This window comes from Corvus cornix, chromosome Z (genome assembly GCF_000738735.6).
Source record: "Corvus cornix cornix isolate S_Up_H32 chromosome Z, ASM73873v5, whole genome shotgun sequence".
Taxonomy (NCBI): domain Eukaryota; kingdom Metazoa; phylum Chordata; class Aves; order Passeriformes; family Corvidae; genus Corvus; species Corvus cornix.
In genome coordinates this window covers 31,564,120-31,576,194 of record NC_046357.1, presented here as the reverse complement: position 1 = coordinate 31,576,194, position 12,075 = coordinate 31,564,120, and the positions used below count along the sequence as shown (strand labels likewise).

Sequence of the window (12,075 nt, the reverse complement as noted above, 5' to 3'; positions counted from 1 at the left end):
TGCTTCAGAACTGGCATGAGAAGGCTCGGAATGAAAGCATTTAAAACAACAGGGCCAGCACTGTGCTGCAGAGGGTGATTATCAGCTTCAGTTTGGCTCCCCAGTGGATGCTCTACCCCTGCTGAAAACAACATCGGTTCTGGCCCTAGCTTCAGCATGCCAGAATGTCTCTCCACCCTTCCTTAATTTAATCATTGCTCTGATGGATTTTGCTGGCAAATGCCTGACACAGCCTGCCTTGGAGTAAAGCTGATGTTAAAGGCATGCACACTTATTTGAGAGAAGTTGCTTTTCCTCCTATTCCCTCCTCCTCTCTTTCCAAGAAGACTGTGAAGTTTCCAGCCCTGTCTTATCCAAGCTCCCCCTACCATCAGTGCAACCAGTGCACTCCCTCTGGACACGTATGCTGGATGAATTAGTGTTCCTTGGGGAAGGAACATATGCATCCAGGGGAGTCCATGTGCCACAGAACGTATGCTGTGCATCAGTCTGGTAAAAGTGGCAGGCAGCAGCAAGCTGGGATGATTGGAGCGGCTGGGATGAGGACAGTACTTAGGCTGAGTTGTCACACCCTGCCACTCGGTGTCAACTCTGAACATCACTTCTTTGTTAGCAGCTGGGCCAGTTGCTCTGTGCTTTTACTCCACAGAGGAAAATGCTAATATGCATTTCTTCCTTGGGACGAAGCAGAGAGTTTTTTCTCCATGAATTTGCTGCAAAATGAAGAGCATACCAAGGTTTAAGGCATCATAAGCTGATACTCAGGCTGAGGTTTCCTCTTGCAGCCTAGTTGGCTGGGAGAGTGGACCACTGAGATATGAGGTGTCTGTATCATTTTTATTACGTTACTGGCCTTGCTGTGTTTTTTTCCTGAAATTGCAGCTGTTCTTCAATCAAAACATTGCTGTGTAGAGTTTCAGTTTTGGTGGTACCTGGGATGGGAGACAGAGGGGAATAAGTGAATCTAGAATATTCTCCAACAGATGAAGTGTGCTAAGTGCTGAGCATGGCAAGACTGAGATATCTTGGCATTGGGAGCTAAATCACTGTAGAACTGGTTGATAATAGAATAAGTGAAGAAAACAGTGTAACATACTTCAGACTCTGCCTAGCAGTTACGGTGTGTTACAGGAAAGCTGGAAAGCCTGGCAGAGCTTACAGTCTACAGCTTACATGTTTCATCTGTGAGCTTGGAGAGGTGACTATTGCTGTTAGAAAGTATTGCATTAACCACAGCAGCTGCTTATTGAATTCGTGCAATTTCCGCTGGATATGGTGGTCACAGCCTTGGTGCATTCCATGTTGGTCTGGGAATGCTTTGACAGAAGGAGAAAGGATGCATCAGGAGTGCATTGCTGGGGATGGAAGTATCAAGGTCTGTAGACCTGGTTTCTGGCCACAGCCCATGTGCTGCTGAGACTGGAGAGGTCTGGAGTTTCTTTGTATCTTCTGTTTTCTGTGTTTTCTAATAGCAGAAATTAATGTAAGTGTCTCTGGATAAAAATCAGCAGCCATTGCTGGACAGGCAATTACCAGTAATACCATTACAATCCCTTTTGGCCTTGAGTCTAGGATTAGGGGGAATATAATCTATTACATTTTTCAACCTGCTTTTTTCAGTGGAGGTTTCTCATTTTTATGTGATAAACAGTAAAGCTGCATGAGAAATCCATGTCCAGCCTTGCTCTGTATCACAAAGCCCTTTCTTGGCACTGTTTTGATGGTAATGCTGCTGTGGATTCTTTATGTGTAGAAACTGTAGACTGCAGAAGAGAGACCTATTTTCAGCCTTGGTTGCTCTTACCTCTTGATTAGAATTCGTTATAGCACTTTACAGAAGGAGGCAAGTGTTACTGATTTCAGCAGATTGGTAAACTGAGGCATGGAGGGAAAATGATGCACCTGGAAAGCATTGAAAGTAAGAGGAGATATTAGCCTTTTCCCTGAGTAACACCACTTGGACCCTGCTAAAATATCCTGCCCTAAAGGCAGTTTGCACAGTAGCCATGCACAGGGCATCTGCATTTCCTAAGCCCTCGGGGATACAAGCACTGAGTCTTCAAGCCACCTAAAATTCTTGAGAACTGAAGTCTCAGTTTAATGCTAAGAATCTATAATTTCCCCTGAACAAGAGGCTTACATTACAGGCAACCTGTATTGATTTGACTACCTTTTTGTACTTGGTACTTTTGTACCAAGTACAAAAAGTACTCACTTAGTGCTTACTTCTTGTACCAAGTACAAAACGTACTTACTTAGCCCCCCCTTTGTACTAAGTAATAAGCTAATTAACTGTCAGAATTAACTACTGGAATAGCAGAAGCATCCCTTATTCTTCGAGGCATGTATGGGCACCATCAGTCAGGATGAAGCTTTTAATCAGGGAAGTTGAAAGATAAGGTTTCTTATTCTGTTGACTAGCTTTGGCAAGCAGGGGAAAGAGCACATCCTCCCTCTTGCTGGGTGTTCCTCCTTCACATCCCAGCCACGGCTCCGAGAGGCAAAGCAGAAGCTGGGAGCTGCTGTACTGCTAATTTCACTTAGTGGCAGATGCTGGCATTTCCTTTCTTTCTAAACTTGTGGTGGTTTGTGGTAACGTTGGCTCTCGTAGTGCACTGGTTCCTAGCAGAGTACAGATGTTCCTTGTCAGCTTTGGCCATCTTTCAGGGCTATAAATACTACCTTTAATGAAGTGCAATGGTGAAGGAAGACTGTGTCTTATAGTGAGGTTCTGTGAGTTGGCGTGACTTTTGATGCAGCATTTGTACATGAAAGACTCTGTAGATGTGTTAGCTCACCTGGGTGTTCCCTTGCTCTTGTCAGTTGTTAGAGATGGGAATTTTCAACAAGTTGTGTCTGATTTAGATGGACAAGGTATTGCATGGGGCATGTGTCAGAGTACTCTGTCATTTGCTTTCTTCACAAGTTTGGTATAGGCCAAATTTAGAGAACTTCAGACGTTGACTAGTTTTGGAAAGGGCCAAGGAGGCATTTTCCACAACAATGATGTCAGGAGGGGCTTTTTTTCTTTTCTGGGATAACTGATGGCCAGTAATGTTAGTGTTGTTGGAATTGTATTTACAGTATTAATTTCCTACTAGAGCATTGAGACCAACCCCATTTTTGTTATAGCACCTTTTTATTTACACTAAAATAAATGCAAACCAATGCAAATCCCCAGTTCTTGCAGGAACAGGTTAGATTTCTGTTTTCCCTGGATACTTGATAAAGAAGTTGTACCCACAGGGCAGATGTATGATATTTCTGATGTTGTAGCAGCACTGAAAGGATGGAAACAGAGGTAAAATGGAAAAATCTCCTTTTTGTACATGTCCTTCTTTTAAACCATGGATGAGAAGAGAGGTGGGAAGCAGGTGATGATTTGTGGCATGCAGAATACTAAATATTTCCATTTTAAGCTCAACTTATATGAACATCTCATCTTTAAGGAGTTAATAAGTGGCTAGCAGACATCTGAGTAAATGGCTAGACAATTGTTACTGGAGCACAGCGATCAGTTGTTTTAACCATGGCCTGTCAAGTCTGAAAATTACAGTGGTGTGTGAAGCCGTGGTATGTTGTTTAGAGTGCTGTGTGTTTAAAGTCATCTTTAACTCATTCCACTCATATCTGCCCTGTGCATGACCCTTGCTGATCATTCATTAGCCCTGTGTAAACGGAGTTTTAGTAGAAAGAATTTCTATATATTACAAAAACACAGAAATAAAAATAGAAATGCTGTCAAGCGCACACATACACAGAGCTGAGATTTTGCAAAAATTTTCATGCCATTGTCAGAGAAATGCTTTTCTAAAGTTAAAAGCCTGTCTTTGTGCAGGGCTGTGTGTGGTGGGGTGCATTTTTTGGTGTGGAGGGCTCTTTTGTCTTTGATAGCAGAAGCAAAACAGGCGCACAGCTCAGCCAGAGCTTTCCTATTTTACTAGAGGTGGGAGGAATCTGTAAGTGCATGATTTATCTAAAGTGCCCTGGGATTGCCATGCTGAACATCTTGACTTTGAGCAGCTGGTGAGGGAAATAATTGCCACCATGAGGGAGCAGGAGGGAAGCAAGGAGTTCCCCTGGCTGGCATGGGTGGCTTGTGTCTCTCATAATCCAAACTGGGTTCCTTGCTCCGAGTCCTGCTTTTTGTAGCAGTGCCTTCCCATGGGATGTCTGCTGCTCACGGGTGATACAGAAGCCATTGAGAGCTCTGGTGATACTATTTTAGATTTAAGGAATTATATTGTTTCCAGGACAACTGGGGAAGAATGAGGAAGGGACTTGTTCTGACTCAGCTTGGAGTAACTGATCACCCTGGCTTAATCGCTGCATTTCTCCTGAAAAATGGTTAATTGCCCACTTTTACAGAGGCCTCTTTAAGCCAAGCAAGCAATTGGGTTAAAAAATACTAGTGCAAGAAGCACTCAGGTGCAGTTGTAGGCTGATAATAGCAAAGAGCTCACTCTCAAGTGAGCCCAAGTTGAGGATCCTTAGCACAGTCAGAAGGATTTGTCTGTATTTGGCTATGTTAAACACACTTAACTTCTGCTGGCTGCGATGTCAATGTCCCTGTTATACACTGGTCCTTCAATTAAGTGGATGTTGTTACATTATGTCATCTTGCCTCCATACAGTTAATTGCATGCTATTCTAAGAGGAAACTCTAATGTTATCTTGTTTTTCTTCTTTCCATATTTTTTTCATCTCATAGCAATGTTGAACTACAGAATGTGGTGTTAGACTCCAGTGCAGCCATGGGGAACAATGAACTTCAGGAGAAAGATGCCACTGGAGCCCTTGGCCACGATCTCAGCAATGGCAGCAGCAGCAATTTGGAAGCAGCTAGGCGCCTGGCTAAGCGCCTCTACCATCTGGACAGATTCAAACGCTCTGATGTGGCAAAACATTTGGGTAAAAAGTATGTGATGATATGAGTCCTTTGGCCACATTGTTCTTATTGCTGATTCTGGAGGGCTTCACTTTTGAGTGATAACCTTTGCTTATTTCTTTGCTTTTCTATAGCAATGAATTCAGCAAGCTTGTGGCTGAAGAGTATCTTAAATTTTTTGACTTCACAGGCATGACGCTGGACTATTCGCTCAGGTAAAATTCCACTTGTGGACTTTGTTTTGTTTAGTAACTAGTGTTGTCCTGATTTATGTGTCCTTTTTGGGGTGTAAGAAGGTGAAGAGAGGACTGCGATATATTTTGGGGACAGAGCTTTCCTCTTTTCTTTGGCTTGATGTGTTGCCATACTCTAGTGCTACTGGAGTGGTGGCACTTGGAGAGGGAAGTATTTGGGTAGACCTGCTTAGAAGATGGTCCTTGATACAGAGGAACTGGAGAAAAGTGTCCAGTCACTCTCAAAACAGGGGACTTGTAGTCTGCCAGGTGCTTTTGAGGAATTACGGTGTTGCTCACAGCTGATCTGCACAGACTTTCTGGCTGATGCTTTCTGGAGCTTACTCTGCTTTGCTGTAGTGTACTAAGGCCAGGGTTTGGTGTGACTTGGCAGCACCCCTCTCTGTGTCTCCCTGAGGCATCCAGAAATGTGTAGAACAGCAAAAGCTTCCATGTGGAAAAAGCTGCAGTGAGTTTGGTAACTGTTGGTGTGGGTGTTTGAAAACCCAGCCCTTCAATTTTCTTTCCTTTTTACACTGGAATCAGGCCTCAATACTGTTTATTTTCCGTACTTTTTTTCTGAAAGTCAAAACACCAAGTTTGTGTAGCAGTGGCCTGTTAGTGCAGTTGCTGGTGTTCTGATGTTTAAGGGGATTTAAATGAGTTTAAATCATTTGACTGAGGTTACTTAAGTGGGATTTTTTTTTCTAATGATACAAATCCAGGAGGTGTGCATGCACTTCTTAGCCCCCTTGCAAATGCATTTCCGGGGGTCTGATACCCTGAGATTATAGCAGATCCAGGGCACCACCTGCCAGCTGAAGGTGGTGGAAGTGGAACATGCCTGCACAAGCATGAACCACCTGGTCCTGAAGCAGGGGGAGCAGAGCCAAGGTAGAGCACCTGCTCAGCACAGGGTGGGAGCTGCTGGGCAGTGGGAGGTCTGCTGCTCACTCCAGGTTTTAGCACCCCTGAAGCATGATGCTAAATATACCCTTCTTTTAAATTGTGAAATCCAACACATAATTGCTTTGTGGCACATATTTAGGAGGTATCTGCTCCCTGTAGATCTCCTGTTAATATTAATAGTTATGACCTTCTCTAAAATGTGCCCAGGCTCATGTAGGACTTAAACAAGCCCGGGGGGTTGTTGAGGTTTTGAGAGCAGCTGCAGTAATTGCTGACTACATGCCCTGAGCATGCAGCAGCAGCTGGGGACAAAGAATCATCCTGAAGCCTGGGGAAACTGAGGCATGCTGCCTTGCGCGTGGCAGAGAGTGAGAGGTAACACTGCTGTTGTTGCTGGCTCACTGACAAACTGTGGTTTATTTAGCACTTTGGAGGCAGCTGCCCAGATCCGTGCTACCTCCCAGCTGCGGGAGGCTGTTGTGCAGCATCAGGGAAAAGTCTGAGACCTGGGAAGGGTTGTTCCTTCACCGTCCACTCCCTGGATCCATGTTGCCCATGCACTTCCTGCGTGCGTCTCTCGCAGCCTCTGCAGGACTACTGGAGGGGAGGAGTTGGGGTGGCTGCTCCAGCTCCTCTCAGTGTCCATTCTGGAGTCCCACCCTGGACATGGCGAGAGCAGTCTTCAGGCTGCCCAAGGAACTAGTTAGTAGGTTTCACTGGGAAAATGCTTTTGAAGGTGCTGGGATCCATCAGTGCTGGTCACCACCTCCTAAGGGCACAGGAGCAGGCAAATCCAAAATGTTGGATTGTCAGCAGACAAGGCTGAAGGCTAACTGGAATGACCAGGGATCTTCTGGAGCTAAGACAGAAAAATGTGTTTGTCCAGTGGGAGCAAGGTCAGGTGATGTGGGAAGAATACAAAGTTGCTGCTCACCACTCTAAAGAGAAAATTCCAGCTCACAAAGTTCAGTTGGAGTTGTACATGGCCAGTACTGTGTGGGACAACAAAAAGATATAAAAATAAGTCAATAGAAAAAGGCAGTGCAGAATGGCTCAGTGCCTTGAGCTGGAGGACTGTGGCTGTGAGAATGATAAACTCCCAGCTGACTCTGAACTTGTGTGGGATCTGCTGCTCCATCTGAATCCTCGTAAGTCTATGACGCCACATGGGATTCATCCAGAAATACTCAAAGAGATGGCTGATGTCATTGTGAGGTCTCTCTCAATGATTTTGGAATGGTCTTGGGTATCTGGAGAGGTCCCAATTGACTGGAAACGGTCTAACCTTCAAGAAGAGCAAGAAGGATGATGCTGGATACTTCAGGCCTGTCAGTCTCATTTCAGTGCCTGGTAAAATTATGCAGAAGATTATTCTGGGAGGTACTTAAAAATACCTGAAGGTAGTTCAGTGATTGGTCACAGCCAGCACAGCTTCATGAGAGGAAAGTCCTGCTTGTCCAACCAAATTTACTTTTATGAGAGGGTAACCCACCTAGCTGATCAGGGGAAGCCAGTTAATGCAATTGTTTTTGATTTCATAAAGCTTTCAGTGCTGTTCTCCCAGGACTCTTCTGGAGAAAATGTCCAGTCCACAGCCGGATAAAGACATCCTGTAATGGGTGAGCAGCTGGCTCAGGGGTCGAGCACAGAGGGTTACAGTGAATGGGGTGACATCAGACTGGTGACCTGTCACTGGTGGGATTCCACAGGGCTCCACCTGAGGCCCTGTGCTGTTCAAGATCTTCATAAATGACTTAAACACAAGACTCGAACATATAGTAAGTAAGTTTGATGATACTAAACTGGGGAGGAGCCATTGACTCCTACAGGGAGACTTTGATGAATGAGAAGCCTGGGCAACTACCAACTGTGTGAAATTTAACAAGGGCAAGTGCTGGATTCTGCACCTGAGATAGACTGGGAAACGTGCTGGAGAGCAGCATTGTGGAAACGGACCAGGGAATCCTTGTGGAGGGCAGGTTGAATGAATCATTGTGCCCTGGCAGCCAGGAGGGCCAGCTGTGTCCTGGGATGCATCAGGCACAGCATCACCAGCTGGGCAAGGGAGGGGATTGTCCCACTCTGCTCTGCACTGGGGCAACCTCACCTCCAGTGCTGGGTGCAGTTCTGGTGCCATCAATATGAGAAAGATACGAAGCTATCAGAAAGTATCCAAACAAGGCTACAAAGATGGTGAAGGGCCTGAGGGGAGGTCAGAGAAGGAGTGGCTGAGGTCACTTGGTCTGTTCAGGCTGGAGGAGACTGAAGGGAGACCTCATTGCATTTACAACTTCCTCACAAGAGGAAGAGGAGGGGCAGGCACTGATCTCTTCTCTGTGGTGACCTGTGACAGGACCCAAGGGAATGGCTTAAAGTTGTGTCAGGGAGGTTTTGGTTGGACATGAGAGAGAAGTTCTTCACGCAGAGGGTGATTGGTCACTGGAACAGGCTCCCCAGGGAAGTGGTCACAGCGCCAGCCTGACAGAGCTCAAAAAGTGTTTGGACAATGCTCCCAAGCACACGGTGTGATTCTTAGGGGTATCCTGTGCAGAGCCAGAAGTTTGACTTAGTGATTCTTGTTGAGTGCCTTCCAACTTAGGGTATTCTGTGTTCTCTGGTCTTCCTGGTGGGCAGAAACTCATCCCTGTGGCCCTTGGCTGCAGCATTGTGCTGTGAGAGTGAGGAAACTGCCTTGTTTATTTACCAGATACTCTTTCATCAGTTGCCTCTCCAAGTCAGCTTCCAAGGGTTAAGGGTGCTGTGGAGGAGGAGAAGGTGGAGGTCACTGGTGCCTGGCATGGGCAGGGAATGTTGCTGGAAAGAGCCCAGATTGGGGTAGGAGACAGAAAGATGGCTGATTCTCAAAATGTGCCTTGGGAGCTGTTGTGGATTTAGGAACAGTATTCCCCAATTTAATGTTCCCACTGAAACACTCCAACACATGTGCTACTTGCTCCTTTCCCCCTCCACTGTCGTTGTGGTGTCTGGAGAGGAGAACTGGAGGCACAAAAGGCAAAGATCAAGGGTTGAGATAAGAAGAATTTACTGGAAACAGCAAATGAAACTAGAGAAATGAACAGTAATGGCAAGAGTATTAATAACAGAGTGTACAAGAGAGGTGAATGATTCACATGCAAGTGCTCGCCATGTGGAAACTAGCAATACCCTGACTGCTCTGCCGCACAACCCAACCAGAAGGGACTCTTTCCCCCACAGCCACTGCGCATGACCTGAGGTGATATGGAATAACCTCAGGCTCCTAGGCATGCCCATCCTGGCTACTGCAAAAATTATCTGTCCCGGCCAGAATCAGGATGTTTTCTACCCCTTGTGCTATACCATCAATATTGCGTCCAGGTCCTACACCTCCCAGCTACATATATGTGTGTGTATATATATAAACACTAGCACGAGTGTCATTTTCATACTCAGTGGCTGTCCTTTCAAGATGTCTGTTGAGTTCATTTAGTCCATGACTGTAGGTTCTATGTGTTCTAGATGTCTTCCAGGACAGGAGGGCTGCTGTGCTGTTGGCTGGTTGCAATCTGCCTCAGGAGCTCATGACTGGTGAATGTGGAGCAGTCCATGTTCATTCTCCACAGTAGTTACGGCATACAGTGGCAGTGTCATTCAGCAAACAGTACCATACAATTCAACATTACAGACCGTTCTCACCCAGAAATTGAATCCCCTTGAGCTACACCTCATGTTTCCCTGTCCCTGTGCATTATCCACCAAGTGCCCTCAGATCCTTGAGCAAAACATATCCCATGGATGAATTTGCCTTTGCAAAAAGGCAGGACCAGTCCAGACCGTGTTTCCTAACACATTTCTCATACATACCACAGGGACTTTATCCCCTTCTATGGTGCATAGAAGTTTTGATTGGGCAGAGCCAGCTTGAATGGTAGAACCTCTTGTGTTAACTAACCAGGAGGCCTTTGCTAAGTGCAGATCCCCATCTTTGAAGGTGCCACCACCCATTGCTTTCAGTGTCATCTTTAACACTCCATTGTACTGTTCAGTTTTCTCAGAGGCTGGTGCATGATGGGCGGTATGTTATACCCACTCACTACTGTGCTCTCTGGTCCGTGTGTCTGTGGGGCTGTTTTTGAAATGAGTCCCACTCTCTGACTCAGTTCTCTCTGGGGCACCATGTTGCCCCAGGAGTTGCGTCTTGAGGCCCAGGATGGTGTTCTGGGCAGGGGTGTGAAGCATGGGGTTCGTCTCCAGACATCCAGTGGTTCTTTCCACTGCTGTAAGCACACAGTGCTTGCCTTGGCGGGTTTGCAGCAGTGTGATGTAACTGATCTGCCAGGCCACCCCATGTTTGTGTTTCGACCATCATCCACCACAACAGAGAGGCTTTGCCTGCTTGGCCTGCTTGATCGCAGCTCATGTTCCACAGTTACGGATAACTGGGAGACAGTGTCCGTGGCTTGATCACAAGCCTGCATGTGTGTTGCATCTCTTCTCTGATGACCTGAGGTGTCTTGAGCCCACTGAACCAGAAATAATTCACTCGTACGTTGCCAGTCCAGATTAACCCGAGACACTTTAATCTTGGTGGCCTGGCCACCTCTCCATTGTTGCGATGTTCTTCAGCAGCCTGAGTCTTGGGCACATGTGTATCTCATGATGTACTTCTACAGCCAACTTCTCTACCAGGGCAGCAATTTCCTGCCACGATTCATCAGCCCAGGTGTGTTTCCCTCTGTACTACCGACTGACCTGTCTCTGTCAGCCCAGCCACCCCAGCACAGCATTTGCCACCACCCATGAGTCAGTGTAGAGGTAGATTGCTGGCTGCTTTTCTCATTCAGTGATACCTAAAGCCAGCTGGACGGCTTTCAGCTCTGCAACCGGACTTGATCCACCTTGTCCTTCAGTACCTTCTCTGACTCGTCACAGAGGGCTCCATACAGCCGCTTTCCATTTTTGATCTGTCCCTGTGATACAAAAGGAACTGTCAGTAAAGAGAGGTATTGCTTTCATTTTCAGGTAGCTGATTGTATGGTGGGACCTCCTCAGCATCTGTCACCTTCTCTTCCTCCTTTGATGATGGTGGTCTGAAATTTTCACCTTCAGGCCAGTTAGTGATGACTTCCAAGATTGCTGGGTGATTGGGGTTTCCTATTCAAGCTTACTGTGTGGTTAGAGAAATCCAGTTACTCCACAGTGGCCTGTTGTGTTGCAGGGACTTTCCCTTTGAATATCCAGCCCAGCGCTGGCAGCTGGGGCACCAGGAGGATCTGTGCCAGTCACTTCTGAGGCAGCTGCAACCCCTTCACAAATTGCCAGTATCTCTGTTTCAGTGGGGGTGTAGCTGGCCTCAGATCCTTGTTATGTTGGAATGTTTGTATTCCCAACTCCAGAACACCAGGGGTCATTCTTGAGTCTCCATGTGTCCTTATTGCCAGAGACTCCAGGAAGGACCATTCTTCCTGGCTGCACTGTAGAACATATTTTTTACATTTTGTATTGTCCTGACTGGCCACTGCATGAACAATCTCCTGTTTAATTTGTTAAAAATCTTGGTTTTGTTCAGGACCCTGCTTGAAATCGTTCTTCTTTGGGATCACATGATAGAGAGGTTTTACGATCTGATTGTAATCTGAAATATGTCTCCTTCAAAAACTCACTGTGCCTAGGAAAACCTGTGTTTCCTTCTTGCTAGTTGGTGGGGACATAGCAGCTATTCCATTGACCATGTCCATTGAAATCTGATGACATCCATCTTGCCATTTTACTCCAAAATACTGAATTTTCTGGGCAGGTCCCTTGACTTTACTTTGCTGTATGGCAAAACTGGCCTTCAGGAAGATTTGGAGTGTCTTCTCTTTCTGAAAAACTCCTGCTGTGTTGCCGTGCGTGATCATGTCATCAATATATAGCAAGTATTCTAGGACCTCACCCTTTTCCTTACTTCCTTTTCCAGTGCAGTCTGGATCAGCCCACGGCAAATGGTGGGGCTGTTTCCACCCCTGGGGCAGTCAGTTGCAGGTGTATGGCCCACCCCTCCACATAAAAGCAAACTGTGGCCTG

General features: G+C 46.2%; 1 protein-coding gene across 4 annotated transcripts in view; it reads left to right on the top strand.

Annotated features, from left to right (window-relative positions):
- Positions 1-12,075, top strand: part of PSD3 (pleckstrin and Sec7 domain containing 3) — a 112,342-nt gene that overhangs the window by 36,290 nt on the left and 63,977 nt on the right. For all 4 annotated transcript variants that reach the window (XM_039567278.1, XM_019286170.3, XM_019286171.3 and 1 more), the window contains 2 exons: positions 4,712-4,918; positions 5,023-5,103. In XM_039567278.1, coding sequence (XP_039423212.1) covers positions 4,712-4,918; positions 5,023-5,103 — 288 coding nt within the window. The remainder of the gene's footprint in view (positions 1-4,711; positions 4,919-5,022; positions 5,104-12,075) is intronic.